At 51.2% G+C, this 23787-nt stretch overlaps 1 protein-coding gene across 8 annotated transcripts in view; it reads right to left on the bottom strand.

Annotated features, from left to right (window-relative positions):
- Nucleotides 1-23787, bottom strand: part of LOC140425604 (copine-4) — a 620467-nt gene that overhangs the window by 254530 nt on the left and 342150 nt on the right. For all 8 annotated transcript variants that reach the window (XM_072510092.1, XM_072510095.1, XM_072510097.1 and 5 more), the window contains one exon: nt 16938-17012. In XM_072510092.1, the coding sequence (XP_072366193.1) occupies nt 16938-17012 (75 nt within the window). The remainder of the gene's footprint in view (nt 1-16937; nt 17013-23787) is intronic.

Raw genomic sequence — 23787 nt, 5'->3', positions numbered from 1 at the left:
TGCTATGACCCCGTGGGCTAATGCACCGTCAATTCCAGTCCCACTGGGCCCGGAGTTGCAACACAATTGAAATTAACTATTAATTCATAGAAGCCTTGGCTTTTGGCTGCCCAATAATTACAGTCACCAGGTTTGTAAATGTAAACACAATTAATTTTTATTATTAACGAGAACTATAATACAACTGGTTAACTATTATCTAATTCCTAATCCCCCTATTTTACTCATCCCACCCTCTACACACACACAAGACAGACAAACACAGAAGGGAAGGAGGGGTGTAAAAAAAACGTACAAGAAGTAAAAAGGATCAAAGTCTCTGTCTCTCTGGATGTCTTCCAGTTAGGTTTTTCTTAGGCCTAGGCCTCCAGCTGGTGATGTCTCTGCTTTCAGTCTGTAATAGTTTCCACTGTAGATTAGTCAAGCCCTCAAGACTTCTTTGCACATTCAGAAACCAGCAGGCAGGAAACATTTTTGGAGAAAGAAAGAGACAGAGAGAGAGAGAGAGAGAAAGAGAGACACTCACAAATTCTTCCCTCAACGTCCAGGACCTTTTTCTCCTCTTCCTGGGTCCTCTGAAAGCATCCCACCTGGCAGGACCCAATCGCTGTCTGTCGCCAGGTATAATACGGCGCGGGATTCTCCGAACCCGCGCCAGGTCGGGAGCCACTCAACGAATGCCCGACAAGTTCGGCCGAGTCCCGCCGGCACCATTCGCGTTTGGTCCTACCCGGCGGGACCTCAGCGTTCATGCTGCGGGGGCCGTCCTGGTGTGGGGGAGGGGGGATCCGATTCCGGGGTGGGGGGGGGGGGGGGGCTCCACGGTGGTCAGGCCCGTGATCGGGGCCTACCGGCATTTACGATGGCATCAACAATTAGCCCCATGACTTCCGGGTGCGGCGATGACCAGCTAAGTCGCACGTTTCGGCAGCTCCCGTTGGAACGGACTTTTGGGCTCTTGATAAGAGCCCCAACGGCAATTTTAAACGGCCAAAATCACTGTGCGGTGAAATAGAAGGGAATCTCCCCGGATATTGATGGAAAAAGGAGAGGATAGCTGCCGGATTGCAGTGGATCCACTGGAGCAGCGGCAAGGAAGGGAAGCTCGAAGCAAGATGGCGTCGGAAGGTGGCCGTTCGATATGGGGCCCGGAGCAACAAGAGTTCCTGCGGCGCTGTGTGGAGGAGCTGAAGAAGGAGGTGTTGGCCCCGATGCTACAGGCGATTGAAGGGCTAAAGGAGGCGCAGAGGACCCAGGAGCTGGAGCTTCGGGTCGTGAAGGCAAAGGCTGCTGAAAATGAAGATGAAATTCAGGACCTGGTGGTGAAGACAGAGACGCACGAGGTGCAGCACAAGAGGTGTGTGGAGAGGTTGGAAGCCCTGGAGAATAATTCGAGGAGGAAGAATCTAAGAGTCTTGGGTCTTCCCGAGGGCGCAGAGGGGACGGACGTCGGGGCATATGTGAGCACGATGCTTCACACGCTAATGGGATCGGAGGCCCCGACGGGCCCTTTGGAGGTGGAGGGAGCTTATCGAGTTATGGCGCGAAGACCAAGGGCAGGAGAAATACCTCGAGCCATAGTGGTGAGGTTTCACCGCTATAATGACAGAGAGATGGTCCTAAGATGGGCGAAGAAAACTCGGAGCTGCAGGTGGGAGAACGCGGTGATCCGCGTATACCAGGATTGGAGTGCGGAGGTGGCGAGAAGGAGGGCAAGTTTCAATCGGGCTAAGGCGGTGCGTCACAAAAAGGTGAAATTTGGAATGCTGCAACCGGCGAGACTGTGGGTCACACACCAAGGGAAGCACCACTACTTTGAGACGGCAGAAGAGGCGTGGACATTCATAGTGGACGAGAAGCTGGAATAGTCTGGCGAGAGAAAGAGCTTCTGGGACAAAGTGGTGGGGTGACTATGTGGGACGAGGAAGGGGGGGGGGGGGGAGATGATTTTTCAATTGTTAACTCTTTAATCCTGTAAATTCTCTCTCTTCCCCTCGTTGGGGGGGGGGGGGGGGGGGGGGGGGCGGAGTATGAGGAACTGTGGGCGCCGGTGGGTAGGAAAGCGGGGCTGAGTGGGAAACGCGGGCCTCGTTCCCGCGCTATGGTAATTATGGCGGGAACAGGGATGTAGGAAGGTGGGGGCCTCGCACAGTGGGGGCCGAGGGCAAACGGGGAAGCCGAGGTCAGCCAGAGTTCGCTGACTTCTGGGAGCAACATGGGGGGTGTAATTACGCTAGAGGGGGATCTAGCGGAGGGGGGGGGAGGGAGCTAACTGGGTTGCTGCTGCTAAGGGGAAGGGGGAGCTGTTATGGGGCGGGGTGGTCGAGGCGGGAGGGCGCCGTCGGTGGGATATACGGGTACGTGGGAACCGGGTGAGGAGCTGGGGTAAAAAAGGGGATGGCTAGTCGACAAGCGGGGGGGGGGGGGGTAAAGAGCCCCCCAACCCGGCTGATCACGTGGAACGTGAGAGGGCTGAATGGGCCGATTAAAAGGGCGCGGGTACTCGCACACCTAAAGAAATTAAAGGCAGATGTGGTTATGATGCAGGAGACGCACCTGAAATTGACAGATCAGGTCAGACTACGTAAAGGATGGGTGGGACAGGTGTTTCATTCGGGTTTGGATGCGAAGAATAGGGGGGTGGCTATTTTAGTGGGGAAACGGGTACTGTTTGAGGCAAAGACCATAGTGGCGGACAGTGGAGGTAGATACGTGATGGTGAGTGGCAGACTGCAAGGGGAGGCGGTGGTTCTGGTGAACGTATACGCCCCGAACTGGGATGATGCAAACTTCATGAGGCGTATGTTGGGGCGTATCCCGGACCTGGAGGTGGGAAAGTTGGTAATGGGGGGAGATTTCAATACAGTGCTTGATCCAGGGCTGGACCGGTCGAGGTCCAGGACCGGGAGGAGGCCGGCAGCGGCCAAGGTGCTTAAGGACTTCATGGAGCAGATGGGAGGAGTAGACCCTTGGAGATTTATCAGACCTAGGAGTAAGGAGTTCTCATTCTTCTCCCATGTTCACAAGGTATATTCACGGATAGACTTTTTTGTCCTGGGAAGGGCACTGATTCCGAAGGTGACAGGGACGGAGTACACGGCCATAGCCATCTCGGACCACGCTCCACACTGGGTAGATCTGGAGGTAGGAGAGGAAAAGGAACAGCACCCACTCTGGAGAATGGATATGGGCCTGTTGGCGGATGAGGGGATATGTCTAAGGGTGAGGGGGTGTATCGAAAGGTACTTGGAGCTTAATGACAATGGAGAGGTTCAGGTGGGAGTGGTCTGGGAGGCGTTGAAGGCAGTGGTCAGAGGGGAACTGATATCCATAAGGGCACATAAAGGGAAGCAAGAGAGTAAAGAAAGGGAGCGATTGCTGAGAGAACTTCTGAGGGTGGACAGGCAATATGCAGAGGCACCGGAGGAGGGACTGTACAGGGAAAGACAAAGGTTACATGTGGAATTTGACCTGCTGACCATGGGTAAGGCAGAGGCACAGTGGAGGAGGGCACAGGGAGTGCAGTATGAGTATGGAGAGAAGGCGAGTCGGTTACTGGCCCAACAATTGAGGAAGAGGGGAGCGGCGAGGGAGATAGGTGGGGTGAGGGATGAGGAGGGAGAGATGGAACGGGGAGCGGAGAGAGTGAATGGGGTGTTTAAGACATTCCATGAGAGGTTGTATAAGGCTCAGCCCCCGGAAGGGAAGGAGGGAATGATGCATTTCCTGGATCAGCTGGAATTCCCGAAGGTGGAGGAGCAGGAGAGGGCGGGACTGGGAGCACAGATTGATGTGGAGGAGGTGGTAAAGGGGATTGGGAGCATGCAGGCGGGGAAGGCCCCGGGACCGGATGGGTTCCCGGTGGAATTTTATAGGAAATATATAGACATACTGGCCCCGCTTTTTTTTTTTTAATTTAAAAAATCTTTTTTTTATTCTCCTCCATTTTCACATTTTCTCCCACATTTACATCCATCAACAATAAACAATAATCAGCAAGATATGTCAGTCCCCATAATAACAACGATCCCATCTACCCACCAACCCCCAAACCTCAACCCACATGTTTACATAAACAAATGACAAAAATAAATCAGGGATTACCCGTAGTCACCCTTAATCTTACACAGCTCCCACCCCCCCACCCCCCACCCCAGGCCTCCAGCTCCTCCCGTCCACTGCCTCTTGTAAAACTCCTCCCCCTACCCTCGGTTCCTTCCCCCCAACTTTCCACCCCGGCTAGACCACTCGGACCCTGTTCTGCCAGTCTCCGATGGCCGCAGCCCCTCCCCCCACCTCACTCCCGTTCACTGTTCGGCACACACCGGCCAGCGTGGAGGCCCCCGCCCGGGTCCCTTTCCCCCTTGCCCGGCCCTAGGAAAGCCCAAAGATCCCCTTTTAGCACACAAACCCCGCGTATCCACCTACACCCCAAAGAACTCTCATTTCGAGTGAAAGTCCCGTCCCTTCCTTCGTCCAAATATATACCACCTTGGCTCCTTTAATCTCTACACCCGCGCGCAGTGATACAAAAAAGAAGAAAATACAGTCATGAGGTTACATCGGCACATGGCCATTCCTCAATTTGTCAGTTCTGCCACAGTCCTTCTGCTTTCGCAAACTCCTCCGCTGCTTCCGCCGTTCCAAAATAAAAGTCCCTGAGCTTGTAAGTCACCCTCAGCTTCGCTGGATATACAATGCCGCACCGCACCTTGCTAATGTACAGTGCCCTCTTCACCCGGTTGAAGGCAGCCCGCCTCCTTGCCAGCTCCACCGTAAAGTCCTGGTATACACGTATACCAGCTCCAGCCCACTGCACCACCCGCTTCTGCTTGGCCCAGCTAAGGACCTTCTCCTTCACCCTGAACTTACGGAAGCACAGAGTCACTGCCCTTGGCGGCTCACTCGCCTTTGGTACAGGCCTCCACGACCGATGAGCCCAATCCAGTTCATATCGGGAGGGGTCATCCCCCTCCCCCAGTAGTTTTGCCAGCATCGCGGCAAAATACTCAGTCGGCTTCGGTCCTTCAACTCCTTCGGGCAGCCCCACAATCCTCAAGTTCTGTCGCCTGGATCTATTTTCCAGGTCTTCCATTTTTCCTCGCAGATCCTTGTTAGTATCCATCACCTTCCGCATCTCTTTCCCCATCGAGGCAAGTTGATCACCGTGCTGCAATAACGTCTCCTTCACTTCCTTCAGCACCTCCCCTTGCTCTCGCACCTCCGTCACTGCGCTCGCCACCTCCGTCCTCACCGGGGAAACCGCCTCCTCCACCAGCACACTCAAAGCCTCCCTCATCTCCTTCCTCACCGTCTCCATACATTTTGCAATCTGCGCCAACTGCTTTTCAAATTCCGCAGCCATCACCTTGGTTATTTCTTCAGCCGTAAGCAGTGCGGCCTTCCCTGGTGCTCCAGCCTCCATTTTTCCTGGTGCCCCCGCGGTGACCTTTCCACTCCCCGACGGACCTCCAGCTGGTTTTTTTTCGGCCGTTTTTCTGCTCACCCTCGACATTTTTCTTTGTTCTTTTTTTCCTCCTGTGTCTTCTCAGTGCCTCCTCCGTGCCTTCTCCCTTCTTCTGCCGCCTCCGCGGACCCTGGGACCGGGCTTAAAGCCCCGAAATTGCCGTTCCCGAGCGGGGGCTCTCCATTGTGCGGCCGCCTCCCGCCCGCCGTCACCGGAAGTCATACTGGCCCCGCTTTTGACGAGAACCTTTAATGAGGCCAGGGAAAGGGGGAAGTTGCCCCCGACTATGTCGGAGGCGACAATATCGTTACTTTTGAAGAAGGATAAAGACCCGCTGCAGTGTGGGTCCTACAGGCCCATTTCCCTTTTGAATGTAGATGCTAAGCTCTTGGCCAAGGTAATGGCGACGAGGATAGAGGATTGTGTCCCGGGGGTGGTCCATGAGGATCAAACTGGGTTCGTTAAGGGGAGACAGCTGAACACGAACATACGGAGGCTGCTAGGGGTGATGATGATGCCCCCACCAGAGGGGGAAGCGGAGATAGTGGTGGCGATGGATGCCGAGAAAGCATTTGACAGGGTCGAGTGGGACTACCTGTGGGAAGTGTTGAGGAGATTTGGTTTCGGTTAAGGGTTCATTGGATGGGTACAGCTGCTATATAGGGCCCCGGTGGCAAGTGTGATCACGAACAGGCAGAGGTCTGACTACTTCCGTCTTTATAGAGGGACGAGGCAGGGGTGTCCCTGTCTCCGTTACTGTTTGCATTGGTAATTGAGCCCCTGGCCATAGCACTGAGGGGTTCCAGGAGGTGGAGGGGAGTGCTCAGGGGAGGAGAAGAACACCGAGTATCATTGTATGCAGATGATTTATTGCTGTATGTTGCGGATCCGGTGGAGGGGATGCCTGAGATAATGCAGACGCTCGGGGAGTTTGGGGAATTCTCGGGGTACAAATTGAACATGGGGAAGAGTGAGTTGTTTGTGGTACATCCGGGGGAGCAGAGCAGGGGAATAGAGGATTTACCGCTGAGGAGGGTAACAAGGGATTTCCGGTACTTGGGGATCCAGATAGCCAGGAGTTGGGGAACCTTACATAGGCTTAATTTAACACGATTGGTGGAACAGATGGAGGAGCATTTTAAGAGATGGGACATGGTGCCCCTGTCACTGGTGGGGAAGGTGCAGGCGGTCAAAATGGTAGTCCTCCCGAGATTCCTTTTTGTGTTTCAGTGCCTCCCGGTGATGGTCACGAAGGCTTTTTTCAAGAAGATCGAGAAAAGCGTTATGAGTTTTGTGTGGGCTGGGAAGACCCCGATAGTGAGGAGGGGGTTCTTGCAGCGTAGCAGGGAGAGGGGGGGACTGGCACTACCGAGCTTAAGTGAGTACTATTGGGCCGCCAATATTTCAATGGTGTGTAAGTGGATGGGAGAAGGGGAGGGAGCGGCGTGGAAGAGATTGGAGATGGTGTCCTGCAAAGGAACCAGCCTACAAGCACTGGTGACGGCACCGTTGCCGTTCTCCCCAAAGAAATACACCACAAGTCCAGTGGTGGTGGCAACACTGAAAATTTGGGGGCAGTGGAGACGGCATAGGGGAATGACGGGAGCCTCGGTGTGGTCCCCGATAAGAAATAATCATAGGTTTGTCCCGGGGAGAATAGATGGGGGATTTGGAGCATGGCAGAGAGCTGGGATTGTGCAACTGAGGGATCTGTTCTTGGACGGGACGTTTGACGTTTGCGAATCTGGGAGCGCTGACGGAAAAATATGGGTTGCCTCAAGGGAATGAATTTCGATACATACAACTGAGGGCTTTTGCGAGGCAACAGGTGAGGGAATTCCCGCAGCTCCCGACGCAGGAGATTCAGGCTAGAGTGATCTCAGGGACATGGGTGGGGGCTGGTAGGGTGTCAGATATATACAGGGAAATGAGAGACGAGGGGGGAACATGGTGGATGAGCTGAAAGGAAAATGGGAGGAAGAGCTGGGGGAAGAGATTGAAGAGTGACTGGGGGCAGATGCCCTACGTAGGGTAAACTCTTCATCCTCGTGCGCCAGGCTTAGCCTTATACAATTTAAGGTTTTGCACAGGGCACATATGACCGGAGCAAGGCTCAGTAAATTTTTCGGGGTAGAGGATAGGTGTGGGAGATGCTCGAGAAGCCCAGCAAACCACACCCACATGTTTTGGTCATGCCCGGCACTGCAGGGGTTCTGGGTGGGGGTGGCGAAGGTGCTTTCAAAGGTGGTGGGGGTCCGGGTCGAGCCAGGCTGGGGGCTGGCTATATTTGGGGTTGCAGAAGAGCCGGGAGTGCAGGAGGCGAGAGAGGCTGATGTTTTGGCCTTTGCGTCCCTAGTAGCCCGGCGAAGGATACTGCTTATGTGGAAGGAAGCCAAACCTCCGGGCGTGGAGACCTGGATAAACGACATGGCAGGGTTTATAAAACTGGAACGGATAAAGTTTGCACTAAGGGGTTCGGCTCAGGGGTTCACCAGGCGGTGGCAACCGTTCATTGACTACCTCGAAGAACGATAAAGGAAATGGGAAGGTTACAGCAGCAACCCAGGGGGGAGGGCGGAGGGGGGGGGGGGGTGCTCAGGTGGGTCCTCAGGGGTGTTTTTGTAAAGATATTGGTACTTGGTTATGTATATTGAATTGCTGATTTTATTATTTGGGAGAGATATTATTTTTGTTATGGCAGTTGCCATTTAGTTTATATATTATTTATTTATTTGTTAAAATACGGTCACTGTTATTTATATTGTTTTGCTGTTGTAAAAAGGGGACAAACCTTTGTACTGTTTTGTATGGCCGAAAAAGTTAAATAAAATATATTTTTAAAAAACAATTAGCCCCAGGATGGGAGAATCCCGCCCCTGACCTTTGACCACCAGCCAACCAATCAAATCAAATCCCTCCGATCTCTCAGGTGCCAGAAAGTCTGAGCTCTTCTGTTCAAAATCTAAATCTTCAACACACAGTGTACTATTTTGCAAGTTTTTTCCTCACTTCCTCTGCTTAGCTTAAGGATGTATGTCCATTAAATATCCATGGACCAAAACCATGGATTTGGAAAGGTGCACATGCTCCCACTTCCTTGAATTTTTCCCAGAGGTGGTAAAATGGGATTTAATACCGACCTGCCTGAAGTCAATTAAATGCAGCATTAATTGAGCTATCCTCAATTTTCCAGGCCAAAGGAGATTTGCTCTGGAGCGCATGGTTCCCCTGCTAAATCAGGAGCCCAAAACGGATTAGAAGCGGTTTTGCATCAGGAGCTCTGAGCTGCAACTCACTCGAGAGTTTCTGATTTTTCACCTGCAATAATGTACAAAGGGGACCTGTCCCCAAGGCAACAGGACGACCCTTGCAGTCTCTTCGTGGAGACAGAGGTCTCTGGTTTAATGCTTGTCCAGTTGCAATTGCAGTTGCTTCCCTTCCCCTGCAAGTGCTTCCACATTGGCACTGTCGCCCCGGCTGTCTGGACCTCCCATCACTGTTCCTAATTGGCTGGGGCTCCTAGAGGCGGTTTCTTCAATGGCCACCTCCAGGAAGGGCCTGTCGGACACCCTAGCACAGGGCCATTTCTGAATTCCCCACCCCGAAATCCAGCCAATGTTGGTTGGGATCAGTGCGTCAGTGGTAAAACTCAACCCAAGAATCTGAAATTAATAGTGAAAGATCTTTGACCTGAAACGTTAACTTTGCTTTTCCTTCTGCCAGACCTGTCAAATAATCGCAGTACTTTCTGCTTTCATTTCAGTATTTTAACCATGTTATAAAGTTTTTGCAGCACATCAAGAGGCTCTTTGGCCCATTGAGTCTGTGCTGGCCATCAAGCACCTATCTATTCTAATCCCATTTGTCAGCACTTGGTCCATAGCCTTGTGTGCTGTGGCATTTCCAGTGCTCACTTGAACACTTCTTAAATGTAGTGAGGGTTCCTGCCTCTACCACTCTTTCAGGCAGCGAGTTCCAGACTCCCACCAACCTCTGGGTGCAAAAAGTTGTCCTCAAATCCCCTGTAAATCCACTGCCCCGTACCGTAAATCTGTACCCACTGGCTACTGACCACTCTACTCAGGGGAAAGGCTTCTTCCTATCTACCCTATATTTTATACAGCTCTATCATAACCTCCCTGCTCTTATATTCTCTGCCTCGGCTAATAAAGACAGGTATTTCGTACGCCTTCTTAACCACCTTATCCACCTGTCCTGCAGACTCCAGCGATCTTAGGACATGCATGTTATAACCTCCTGCATGGCATTCTTATTCCACATGTTGTCTTCACAGCTAAACATCACACCCCACTATGACTGCTATCTCAGCTGTGCTTCCAGCAGCAGTGAATCCTCTCTTCACTTTCTCTGGCCTGTGGTCAGGAGTGATTGGATTAGCAAACAAAAAACAGAGCCAATTTACATTATATAATTAACTTACATTATTACTAAATAAAGGGACAGATGGTGTGCCGAATGTTAAATGCTGCAGTTGATATGGGAGGTGGGGGGGGTGTTCTCCAGCCATGTTGGCAAGCGTGTCTCCACCTATTCACCATCGGCTGCGACCTTGCGCTCTCGCTTCCTCTGCCAGTATTGGCTATTCACAAGCGGCAGTGAGTATTTTTCACTGAGAAAGGTAGCTGGGGGCTAGTTAGCCTTCGTATACCCACAATATCCTGGCTCTCTCGATCTGACAATCAGGAGGTAGGTGGTTTGGTTTAATTACATTTCATTAGTCAAAAAGTACCTTCGTCATTGGAGAAAATCTGCACCTTTAATGAACAAGGCATTTTGACTCCCATCACCATCTCCCCACCTCGGCTGCAGCCAAGAAGCAGAGCTTGTAAAAAGGAGGGGGGGGGGGGGGGTTGGTGAACAGGAAGACATTTGGATTTTAGTCTATTGCTTCAGGATGTTGGTCGTCACTTGGGCCAGGGTTTGCTGCTCACAGCTAATATCCCTCGAGAAGGTGGTGGTGAGCTGCCTTCTTGAACCGCTGCAGTCCCATGTGGTGTAGGTACACCCACAGTGCTGTTAGGGAGGGAGTTCCAGGATTTTGATTCAGCGACAGTGAAGGAACGGCCGATAGATTTGAGGATGGGGAGTGACTTGCAGATGGTGGTGTACCCATTTACCTGCTGCCCTTGTCCTGCTAGATGGTAGTGGTCGTGGGTTTGGACGGTGCTGCCTAAGGAGCCTTGGTGAGTTCCTGCAGTGCATCTTGTAGATGGTAGACACGGCTGCTACTGTTCGTCGGTGGTGGAGGGAGAGAATGTTTGTAGATTGGCTCCTAATCAAGCGAGCTGTTTTGTCCTGGATGGCGTTGAGCCTATTGAGTGTTGTTGGAGCTGCGCTCATCCAGACAAGTGGAGAGTATTCCATCACACTCCTGACTTGTGCTTTGTAGATGATGGACAGGCTTTGGGGAATCAAGGTGGATAAAGATTAGATTGAGCCAAGTTCACACAACATTCCCCAAATATTGACAGAATCAGAGAATGGTGTGAGGAAAATGGCAACTGAATACCCCCCAGCTTGCCCTGATGGAGCAGTCTGGTATTTGTAATGGGAGCGGATGGACGGCTGACCACATTAGGCAAAAAAAGGAACTTTAATGAGTAATAAAGAATTGCACCAGCATGTCTGGTTGGGGGGTGGGGTGGACAGGAGAGGTGTAGGTGGCAGATGTTCGGTGTAGCTTCTGACAGTCCCCATTGAAGGTACAGCAGAGTTCGGTAAAGTCTCACTCCACGGAACGTCAGCTCTGTGTGTCAGTTAATGTTGTAGAAATTGCAGTCAGTGGAATGAAGTGTCGGCTGGAGAAGGGGAGATGACCTGAGATCATCTGTTACCTGTTTTGTGGCACTGCCTCCAACAGGTTTCTCGTACAGTTGTTGATGCGTGTGGCACTGTATAGTTAATGAACCAATCTATTATAGTGCCAGGATCGTTCCCCATTCATTAATTCTCCATTTCAGCTATTCCATCAACTCAGCTCCCTCCCAAGTGATCCCAACCCACATAGCCCCTTGCCCTGCTCTGCACCTCCCTGTCACCATAAGACCATAAGACATAGGAGCAGAATTAGGCCACTCGGCCCATCGGGTTTGCTCCGCCATTCAAACATGGCTGATATTTTTCTCATCCCCACTCTCCTGCCTTCTACCCATAACCCCTGATCCCCTTATTAATCAAGACCCTATCTATCTCTGTCTTAAACACACTCAGCAATTTGGCCTCCCCAGCCTCCTGCGGAAAAGAGTTCCACAGATTCACCATTCTCTGGCTGAATAAATTCCTCATCTCTGTTTTAAAGGATCATCCCTTTAGTCTGAGGCTGTGCCCTCTCGTTCTAGTTTTTCCGACACGTGGAAACACCCTTTACACGCCGACTCTATCAAAAGTCCTCCAGAGCTTACTCTTTCTCGCACTCTTCCCATCTGCTTTTCCACAGCCTCCCTCCCCCTAACTGAGCCCACACTGCCTTCTTTATACTCTACACTCGACCTCAAAACTCTAGCCAAGAGCCTCTGACCTGGGCTCTCCTACACCAATATGTGGGAGGTGGGTGAAATTTCACGAGATCATGGCCAATCCACCTAACCTGCACATCTAGGGGCTGGTTTAGCACACTGGGCTAAATAGCTGGATTTTAAAGCAGACCAAGGCAGTCCAGCAGCACAGTTCAATTCCCGTACCAGCCTTCCCGAACAGGCGCCGGAATGTGGCGACTAGGGGCTCTTCACAGTAACTTCATTGAAGCCTACTCGTGACAATAAGCGATTTTCATTTTCATCTTTGGACTGCGAGAGGAAACCGGAGCACCCGGAGGAAACCCACGCAGACACGGGGAGAACGTGCAGACTCCGCACAGACAGTGACCCTGCGGGGTATCGAACCTGGGACCCTGGAGCTGTGAAGCGACAGTGCTAACCACTGTGCTACCGTAAATGAAAAAGGCCCAAAATCGAGATGTTTGCAACCACTGGTGTGCGCTAGAAGGTGGACTGCAACCATTCTTTGCAGTTTTTCATTTGGGGAGATTGGACTCCACCTTCACCCCTCGTCTGAAGCACCAAAAGTAAAGCAGCCACTCGTGTACCTCACTGGCATTACCCGCGTGAACCCTGCTTCGTTAGCCCGAGCCAGCTAGTCCTCTGTCGTATTGGGTGTTCCGATGCACAAATGATCCAACACGGCTGTAGATGGTACAACTCTGTTTTATTGTCTAAACAACGGTAACAACTAACTGCTGGCTTGGGTACGTGCTTCACCAGCTAACCTGTGGACCCAGCCCTATCACTATTTTAGTGAGGCACTCAGCACATGGTCTATGTCTGAGTGGCGCGCTGTGAGCTCTGTGCTCTGAGCTATCTCCTGGTGGAATGAGCGGGAACTGTGGTGTTCCCTGTTTTTATAGTGCATGTGCACTCACTGGTGATTGGCTGCGATGTTGTGTGTGTGCTGGTTGGTCCAGCTGCCTGTCCATCAGTGTGTGTGTGATTGCACCGTGATATGCTGATGTGGATATCATGACATCCTCTGGCTCTCAAACAGCCATACCTCGATAAAGCTTCCAATCAATTAGTAACAAAATTACTGAACGGCAAAACACACACAATTACTTCATGCAAAAGAAAACAACTGTTCCCATTGGCAATCATGTATTTCCGCGTTGTGTAACAAAGTGATAAATTCAATAATTGGATTCAAATACCCAAGCTTTTCTCAGGTAAGTTTTAATTCCAGAAAACTCTTTCTAAATGGAACATAACTTAAATGTTAAACATGTGAACTGTATATTGTGCGGTACTCTGCATCTTAGATGCCGAGTTTGTGATTCTTATTGGTACACGTAATTAATTCATGTATATAATTATAATTGAATGAACACAGGAAGGTAAGAGTGATAAGAATTCGCTGTGACTGTTCACTGATTAATACGCAAGTTGGCTGTCATGCGAATTAAAGTCTGATCCATTCCCCAATGTGTGCACACTTCAATGTGCTTTAGGTAAAGGCATAATAAATTAATTCCCCTGCATAACTTAGGTTATAGAACATAGAACATTACAGCGCAGTACAGGCCCTTCGGACGGCAATGTTGCGCCGACCTGTGAAACCACTCTAAAGCCCATCTATGCTATTCGCTTATCGTCCATATGTCTATCCAATGACCATTTGAATGCCCTTAGTGTTGGCGAGTCCACCACTGTTGCAGGCAGGGCATTCCACGCCCTTACTACTCTCTGAGTAAAGAACCTACCTCTGACATCTGTCCTTTCTCTTTCTCCCCTCAATTTAAAGCTATGTCCCCTCGTGCTAGACATCACCATCCGAGAAAAAAAGCTCTCACTGTCCACCCTATCCAATCCTCTGATCATCTTGTATGCCTCAATTAAGTCACCTCTTAACCTTCTTCTCTCTAACGAAAACAGCCTCAAGTCCCTTTCCTCATAAGATCTTCCCTCCATACCAGGCAACATTCTGGTAAATCTCCTCTACACCCTTTCCAATGCTTCCACATCCTTCCTATAATGCGGCGACCAGAATTGCACGCAATACTCCAAATGCGGCCGCACCATGTTGGACAGCTGCAACATGACCTCATGGCTCCGAAACTCAATCCCTCTACCAATAAAAGCTAACACACCGTACGCCTTCTTAATAACCCTCACAACCTGGGTGGCAATTTTCAGGGATCTATGTACATGGGCACCGAGATCTCTCTGCTCATCTACACTGCCAAGAATCTCACCATTAGCCCAATACTCTGTCTTCCTGTTATTCCTTCCAAAATGAATCACCTCACACTTTTCTGCATTAAACTCCATTTGCCACCTCTCAGCCCAGCGCTGCAGCTTATCTATGTCCCTCTGTAACTTGTAACATCCTTCCGCACTGTCCACAACTCCACCGACTTTAGTGTCATCTGCAAATTTACTCACCCATCCTTCTACCCCCTCCTCCAGGTCATTTATAAAAATGACAAACAGCAGTGGGCCCAAAACAGATCCTTGTGGTACACCACTAGTAACTGAACTCCAGTCTGAACATTTCCCATCAACCACCACCCTTTGTCTTCTTCCAGGTTGCCAATTTCTGATCCAAACTGCTAAATCAACCTGAATCCCATGCCTCCGTATTTTCTGCAGTAGCTTGCCGTGGGGAATCTTATCAAACGCTTTACTGAAATCCATATACACCACATCAACTGCTTTACCCTCATCCACCTGTCTGGTCACCTTCTCAAAGAACTCAATAAGGTTTGTGAGGCACGACCTACCCTTCACAAAATCATGTTGACTATCTCTAATCAAATGATTCCTTTCCAGGTGACTATGCATCCTATCTCTTATAAACCTTTCCAAGATTTTGCCCACAACAGAAGTAAGGCTCACTGGTCTATAACCGGGGTTGTCTCTACTCCCCTTCTTGAACAAGGGGACAACATTTGCTATCCTCCAGTCTTCTGGCACTATTCCTGTAGACAAAGATGACTTAAATATCAAAGCCAATGGCTCAGCAATCTCCTCCCTAGCTTCCCAGAGAATTCTCGGATAAATCCCATCCGGCCCAGGGGACTTATCTATTTTCACACTTTCCAGAATTGCTAACACCACCTCCTTATGAACCTCAAGCCCTTCTAGTCTAGTAGCCTGAATCTCAGTATTCTCCTCGACAACATTGTCTTTTTCCTGTGTGAATACTGACGAAAAATATTCATTTAGAACCTCTCCTATCTCCTCGGACTCCAAGCACAACTTCCCACTACTGTCCTTGACTGGCCCTACTCTTACCCTAGTCATTCGTTTATTCCTGACATATCTAGAGAAAGCTTTAGGGTTATCCTTGATCCTACCTGCCAAAGACTTCTCATGTCCCCTCCTGACTCTTCTTAGCTCTCTCTTTAGGTCCTTCCGAGCTAACTTGTAACTCTCGAACCTTCATGTCTCATCTTTACATAAGCCTCCTTCTTCCCCTTGACAACTGTTTCGACTGCTTTAGTAAACCACGGTTCCCTTGCTCGACCACTTCCTCCCTGCCTGACAGGTACATACTTATCAAGGACACGCAGTAGCTGTTCCTTGAACAAGCGCCACATTTCCATTTTGTCCATCCCCTGCAGTTTTCCTCTCAATCCAATGCATCCTAAGTCTTGCCTCATCGCATCATAATTGCCTTTCCCCCAGATATAACTCTTGCCCTGCGGTATATACGGTTTCCCTCCGGGATCTGGCACCCGCTGGATTCCCCACTACAGACGCCCCTATCCGCGCCGCTCCCTTGCAGGACCCGGCACCCCCTACAACACACCCCCTCCCGGCCCCACTCCCCGTTGGTGAGCACCTACCACGCGCGCCCCCTAGCGCTCCCCTTTACACACCCCGCCGGTGCCGGCACCGCTACCCCGACCCCGCCTATTCTCCCTGCACCCCATTCCCCTGCCCCGACCCGGACCAAAGCTCCGACCGCCGTGCTCCCGGACATACCCTCAACCAAGACGTCAGTGTCCGCCGCACAACTGCCCGAACTGAGGAGGTTGATGAGGACAATCCGGCCACCGAGACGGATGGACTTATGATGGCACTTCACCCCTGCTGGACTCTTTTTAAACAGGGGGTGAATGTGATGAACGGTTACTGTACTACAGTACCCTTGTCATCACATAAGGTGATGTCCCCTTTAAGACCGGGCTTGGAACCCTGGGGAACTCCGCCTCCGGCTCCGCCCATCTGGGAGCCATATATAAGGGGCCGCCTTGTGGGCAGCGTAGCTGTTAGCACACGTCTCGGCACCAGTCTAGTTCTTAGTTTATTAAAGCCTTCTTTACCGTTTACACTCTAAGCGTCGTTATTGAGGGTACCGCAGGGGCGGGTACAGGGGCCTCCTTCCTCCCGGTGCCACACACCCGTGCGATGACAGAGACGAACAACGGAAGGCAGAGGGCGGACCGAGGGGAGGGAAGCCGGACCCCGACAAGGCTGCGTGAAAAGCTCACAGACGCGTGGTCAACACTGAGTGATCTGCGGTTGTTTATCCGGATGGACGTTTGAAAGAGAGACTGCCGTCAATGTTGAGGGGAGGAGGCCGATGAGCTCAGGAGCAGGAGCTCTCACGCTGCTGCGATATTTTGTGACAGGAATTTTGTAATCACCTCAGACAATTACAAACTCAGTGGGAAGCTCAGAAGAGAGACTTCTAAACATGTCGGAGCAGGTGAAAATTAAAATTGAACATGCCGAAAATTGCATCAGTGCACACGAATGCATTCCTGTACAGAACCAGGCTGTGTACTGATAGCCCGCGTATAGCTTTCACTTTCTAATATTGGAAGGGTCCTCCAAATTGAAATTACATTTCGGGGGAACAAATTATTCAATTAAAGGATGATTAACACCACTAGGGATTTTTTTAAAAGCCTGATCTGCATTTGTTTGTCGATAATTAATTTTTCTGTCCTTACCTTATCATCTAGTTTTCTCGCGCTGTATGTAAATTCCACATAATCATCATTTCCTGATAGCTCTTCTGCAATCACCTGCAGAGGAAATAAAATTAGAGACATCAGAATCGGCCGCGTGAGCATCATTCTTGGACTGAAGAGGCCGCGGGATTTGCAGCAAGGTCGAGGCCGCAGAACGAATGGTTAGGGAGCAGAAGGAGGCCCTGTGGCCCGCCGGGTCGGTATCAGCCCTCCGAATAAGCAATTGACCTGGGGCCGATCCTCCCCCTTCTCCCCGTAACCCTGCGCGGTTCTCCCTTTTCACGTCACAGTCAAATTTTGAAAGCTTCCATTTAATCTGCCTCCACCCCAGTCTGAAAAGGGAGCTTCCCAAAGGCTGACCGCTCGCTGTGCGAGAACGTTCTTCCTCATGTCACTTTGGTTCCGAGAGAGTTTGCCATGTTGACTTAGACCAGAAACATTCAGGAGAAAAAGGTAGACATGGTCAGGACTAAGCCAAGGTCCAAAGAGGAGTAGATACGGATTCCTGGGGCGATGAGCGCAATCAAGGTTACATCGCACCCAGGTGGAAAAACTGGCCCCGCTTTGACATCCAGACTCGAAACGTTAACTCCGTTCTCTCTCCACAGATCCTTGCCAGACCTGCTGAGATTGTCCAGCATTTCCTGTTTTTGTTTCGGATTCCAGCATCCGCAGTTATTTGTTTTTATGGGAAATCAGGGTAATTGCATCTATTTCTCTGAACACTGACTGCCAAGGGTTAGCTCAGTTGGTTAGCTTGTGCTTCAGAATCACACCAACAGTGTGGGTTTGGTCGCCATTCCTGCCGCGGTAGACTTAGGAATCTGCCTCCCCGCCTTGACCCTGAGAGCAGAAGGGCCCCACTGCCAGGAACATCCTAGAACTCGGCTGAGGATGAAGCATCAGCCCACACTGGGCCTTCTGGCAGGACACATGCCCAGACCTACTGCTGGATTCTCCCACAGGCGTCAGAACTACCAATGTAGGCCCCAAGCTCACACCTGCCAGGTGGCAGGCTGGCTCGCGAAGCCCAATCAGAGGGAGAGGCGGGTGCCGCCGGGGCAGGTGGGAAAGGATGAGGGTGCTTCAAAATGGAGGTGTCCTCAGAAATGGAAATATAATTCTAAATTGGGGGTGGCTGGGGGTGGAAGGCCCCAGTGATCCCTTCTTCAAGCCATGGGGCCTGAGGCTCCACTGGTCCCCAGAGCTGCTGTGTGGAGGTCTCCCCCATTATGTTGGCGGCCTACTCACGTGGTGGGGGCGAGGGGGGGATCGACGGATTGGGGGGAGGGGGATGGGATAGGCCCCCTAATCAGGGCCTAAATTATGTAAATAGGCCTCCATGAACAGACCTATCCGCAGTCCCGCACTCCGCTGGGAGTCGTGTTCCCCCCCCCCCCCCCCCCCCCCCCCACTACCCCGGCAGTGGGACATGGGGGCACGGTAGCACAGTGATTAGCACAGTTGCTTCACAGCTCCAGGGTCCCAGGTTCGATTCCCTCTTGGGTCTGTGCGGAGTCTGCACGTTCTCCCCGTGTCTTTGTGGGTTTCCTCCGGGTGCTCCGGTTTCCTCCCACAGTCCAAAGATGAGACAGTTAGGTGGATTGGCTGTGATAAATTGCCCTTAGTGTCCAAAAAAAAAAAAGGTTGGAGGGGTTACGGGGATAGGGTGGAGGTGTGGGCTTAGGTAGGGTGCTCTTTCCAAGGGCTGGTGCAGACTCGATAGGCCGAATCGCCTCCTGCCCTGTAAATTTTATGACTGCACAAGGGGGCCTTCCCAACACGGCTCCCTGCTAGTTTAAAAAAAATATTATATTGAAGCATTTGTAATTATCACAATTTAACATATTGACATTTCTAAAACAACCGCGCGGGTCGACGCACAAAATACCCCCTAAAATAACACACAATAAACCACGTACCCCACTTCTCCCGTCCTATCCCCAATTACCCGTATACTAAATTCCCTGTCCTTATTTAACATTACCATGCCTCCTATTTTCCTCTCCCCCCCCCTTTTCCCTTTCCCCCCTTACGCTGACGTTCAGTTTTTGTTAAAGAAATCAATGAACGGTCGCCAACTCCGGGCGAATCCCTGTAGACCCTCTGAAAGCAAACTGGATTTTCTCCAGACTGAGAAACTCGACCATATCGCTGACCCACACTCCTGGTTTCGGGGGCTCCGAGTCCCTTCATCTCAGCAAGATCCGTCTCCGGACCACCAGGGAGGAGAAGGCCAGAATATCGGCCTCCCTCCCCCCCTTTGCCCCCGGATCTTCCGACACCCCAAATATTGCCAATTCTGGACTCGGAGTTACCCTCCCTTCCTGGACTTCTGGCATAACATCTGCAAATCCCGGCCAGAACTCCCTCAGTTTCAGACATGCCCAAAACATATGAACATGGTTGGCCGGGCTACCCCCACACCGCCCACATCTGTCCTCCACCTCCTCGAAGAACCTACTCATCCAGGCTACCGTTATGTGGGCCCTGTGGACTACCTTGACCTGAATCAAGCCGAGTCTAGCACAGGACGAGGATGCATTTACCCTTTTAAAAACTTTTTCCCATAGTTCAGTTTCCAGCTCCCCTCCCAACTCCTCTTCTCACTTCCTTTTCACCTCTTTGATAGGGGCCCCTTCCCACTCTAACAATTCCCTGTATATGTCCGAAACCTTCCCACCTCCAACCCCTGTTTTTGACAGCACTTTATCCTGTAGTCCCCTCAGGGGGAGGCGAGGAAAGCTTGGGATCTGTCTCCGTACAAAGTCCCGCACTTGAACCGAAACCCGTTCCCTCCCGGCAAGTCAAACTCCTCCTCAATGTCTCCAAGGTCGGGAAGCCCTCCTGGATGAATAGATCCCCAAACCTCTCAATCCCTGCCCACTGCCATACCTTAAAGTCCCCACCCTGGACAAACCGGTGATTGTCACAGATCGGTGACCACACTGACGCCCCCTCCAGTCTCATATGCTGCCTCCATTGCCCCCACACCCTCAGGGCTGCCACCACCACAGGACTTGTGGAGTACCGAGCCGTCGAGAACGGCAGGGACGCCGTCAGTAAAGCCTCCAGACTCGTACCTTTACAGGATGCTGCCTCCATCCGCTCCCAGACCGATCCCTCCCCCACTACCCACTTCCTGACCATCGATATGTTGGCAGCCCAGTAATAGTTAATAAAGCTCAGGAGAGCCAATTCCCCTTCCCCGCGGGCCCGTTCCAGGAGTGTCCTCTTTACTCTTGGGGTTTTACCCATCCATATAAACCTCGATATCGACACATTAATACTTCTGAAAAATGCCTTTGGGACAAAAATCGGGAGACACTGAAAAAAGAAAAGCAGTCTCAGAAGGACAGTCACCTTCACCGTCTGAACCCTCCCCGCCAGCGTCAGTGGTGAGTGGGAGCATGTCCCACCTACAAAAAACCCTTCTCATTTGATCCACTGCTCTGCCCAAATTTAACTTGTGAAGCTGCCCCCAATCCTTGGCCACTTGAATCCCCAGATACCTAAAACTCTTCCCAACCACTTTAAAAGGTAGCTCCTTCAGCCTCCTTTCCTGCCCCCGTGCCTGAATCACAAACATCTCGCTTTTTCCCATGTTTAACTTATAGCCTGCAAATCGCCCCAATTCTCCTAATACCTCCATGATTTCGGTCATCCCCCCCACCGGGTCCGTGATATAAAGCAGCAAATCGTCCGCATAGAGAGAGACCCTGTGCTCCACCTCCCCTCTCACTATTCCCCTCCAGGTATTCGCTGTTCTCAGAGCCATTGCTCAGGGTTCTATGGCCATGGCAAACGGTAATGGGGAGAGCGGGCATCCCTGCCTTGTCCCCCGACAAAGACTAAAGTATTCTGACCAAACTCGGTTAGTTCTTACATTTACCACCGGGGCCTGGTACAGTAGCCGGACCCACTCCACAAATCCCTGCCCAAACCCAAACCTGCCTAAAATATCCCATAGGTACTTCCACTCCACTCGGTCGAAAGCCTTCTCTGCGTCCATGGCAACTACCACCTCAGCCTCGCGACCCTCCGCTGGCAGCATAATTACATTAAGAAGTCGTCTAATGTTGGATGTCAGGTGCCTGACTTTACAAATCCCGTCTGATCCTCCCCAATTATCTCCGGGACACAATCCTCTATTCGAGTGGCCAGGATCTTTGCCAATAATTTGGCATCTACATTCAAGAGGGAGTTTGGCCTGTACGATCCACAGCTCTCCGGATCCTTGTCCCGCTTCAGGATGAGAAATTGGCGCCTGTGATAACGTTGGGGGGAGTACTCCCAGCTCCCTGTACGATCCACAGCTCTCCGGATCCTTGTCCCGCTTCAGGATGAGAAATTGGCGCCTGTGATAACGTTGGGGGGAGTACTCCCAGCTCCCTGTACGATCCACAGCTCTCCGGATCCTTGTCACGTATCAGGATGAGAGAAATTGATGCCTGTGATAACGTTGGGGGAGTACTCCCAGTTCCTTGGACTTGTTGAAAGCCTTAACCAGGAACGGACCTAGTAACCCAGAGAACTTCTTATAAAATTCCACTGGGAACCCATCAGGTCCCGGGGCTTTACCCGGTTGCATTGCCCCCAGTCCATCGATCACCTCCCCAAGCCCAATCGGGCCCCCCAGGGCTTCCACCAGCTCCTCATTTACCTTCGGGAACTCTAGTCTCCCCAGGAATTGATTCATGCCCTCCTCCCCATCCAGGGTTCCGACTCGTATAGCTGGCTATAAAATTCCCGGAACACTTCATTCACCGCCCCCGGGTCTGGCACCATCTTCCCCCTCATATCCTTTATTTTCCCTATTTCTCGCCGCCTCTTGTTTCCTCAGCTGATGTGCCAGCATCCTGCTAGCTTTCTCCCCATGTTCATATATTGCCCCTTTTACCCTCCTCTGCTGACCCTCCGCCTTTCCTGTGGAAAGGAGCCCAAACTCCATTTGAAGTCTCTGACGCTCCTTCAGGAGCTCCTCATTTGGAGACTCCGAGTATCTCCTGTCCACCTGTAAGATTTCTCCTACCAACCTGTCCAGCTCTGACCGCTCAGTTTTATCCCCGTGGGCTCGAATCGGAATATATTTCCCTCTAATGACCGCTTTCAGTGCCTCCCAGACCACCCCAGCTGCAGTCTCTCCCGTGTCATTGATCTTTATGTCCCCCCCCCCCGAATGGCCTCTCTCACTCGCTCACAGATCTCTTCATCCACTAACAGCCCTGTATCTAGTCTCCACTGTGGGCGCTGGGACATTCCCGTGTCTGCCCGTAGGTCTATCCAGTGTGGTGCATGATCTGAAACCACAATTGCTGAGTACTCAGTGTCCTCAACCCCTGCTAGCAGTGTTTTATCTAACACAAAGAAATCTATCCTGGAGTACGCCTGATGTACATGGGAGTAGAATGAATATTCCCTGCTCCTTGGTCTCTCAAATCTCCACGGATCCACCCCCCCCCTTGAGCTCCATGAACCTCCGCAGTTCCTTTGCCATTGGTGATAGCTTCCCCGACCTAGCACTCGACCAGTCCAGCCTCAGGTCCAGGACCGTATTAAAGTCACCCCCCTGATCAGCCGGTGCGAGTCAAGATCTGGGATCTTCCCCAGCACCTTGCTGATAAACGAGACATCATCCCAGTTTGGGGCATATATATTCACCAGCACCACTGCCATTCCCTCTAGCCTCCCACTAACCATAATAAATCTGCCTCCCGGGTCTACCTCTATCCTCCCCACCTCGAATGTCACCCTTTTATTCATCGGGATAGCCACCCCCCCCTTGTTTTAAAGTCCAGTCCTGAGTGAAACACTTGCCCGACCCATCCCTTCTTTAATCTAATTTGGTCTCCCAGCTTCAAGTGCGTCTCCTGTAACATAGCCACGTCCGCTTTTAACTGTCTCAGGTGTGCGAACACATGAGCTCTCTTAACCGGCCCGTTCAGTCCACGAACATTCCATGTAACCAGTCTGGTCGGGAGGGCTTTTGCCCCCTCCCCTGTCGATCAACCATGACCGTTCCTAGGCCAGCTCCTAGCCCGTGTTCCACACCTCGCTTGATCCGCCCCTCGGCGGCGACTGCCATCGGATCTCCATCTCCATTCTCCGAACTGTTCCTTACCCGTCAGCAGCACCCCCCACTTTGTCTATCCTCAGCTCTGCCCCCACGTTGCTCCCGTGAACCAGCTATCCAGCTAGCTCAGCATCTCCCACCCTCTGGCATCAAAAAGCCTGCCGACTGCCAGATTCTATCACACCTAGCAATAAAACAAGCACTCAACACAGTAACAACAACCTCAAAAAGCAAACATACTCTCCCCCAACGCGCAGACAAAGAGGCAAACCCCTCCCGCTTTAACCGATTCTTATCAGTCCTATCACCTTCAAACAGAATCCAACACAAAGGAAAAAGTTTCAAGCAGCTTAAATTAAATTATGCACGCAAGAATCAACCATCATTCTTGCAGAAACTAAAACAGCCCATCGCATCTTAAAAGTTCTTCCCTCTGTGATATCATACATAAAGCAGGAAATCAAAATCAAACTACACAAGAGAGGAAAGAGAAAAAAATATATTACAACACCTAAACCCTTTTCTCCCCGCACATCGCAACTTAACTCACAGAATTAAAAGACCGAAATTTGAAACAAGAGATAGCAAAACACAGAACCATTTTTCTCACCTCCTCACCATCCTGTCTCCTCCCCAACCTCAGACCCCCACAGTTTGAGTTTAAAAGTCGTTACACCAGATTGCCCGATTCTACCCCTCCCCCTCTGACCGATTCTTATCAGTCCCATCACTTTCAAAGAAAATCAAACACAATAG

This window comes from Scyliorhinus torazame, chromosome 6 (genome assembly GCF_047496885.1).
Source record: "Scyliorhinus torazame isolate Kashiwa2021f chromosome 6, sScyTor2.1, whole genome shotgun sequence".
Lineage (NCBI taxonomy): Eukaryota > Metazoa > Chordata > Chondrichthyes > Carcharhiniformes > Scyliorhinidae > Scyliorhinus > Scyliorhinus torazame.
Note: the sequence above shows the minus strand (reverse complement) of the source record. Positions and strands in the feature narration are given on the sequence as shown.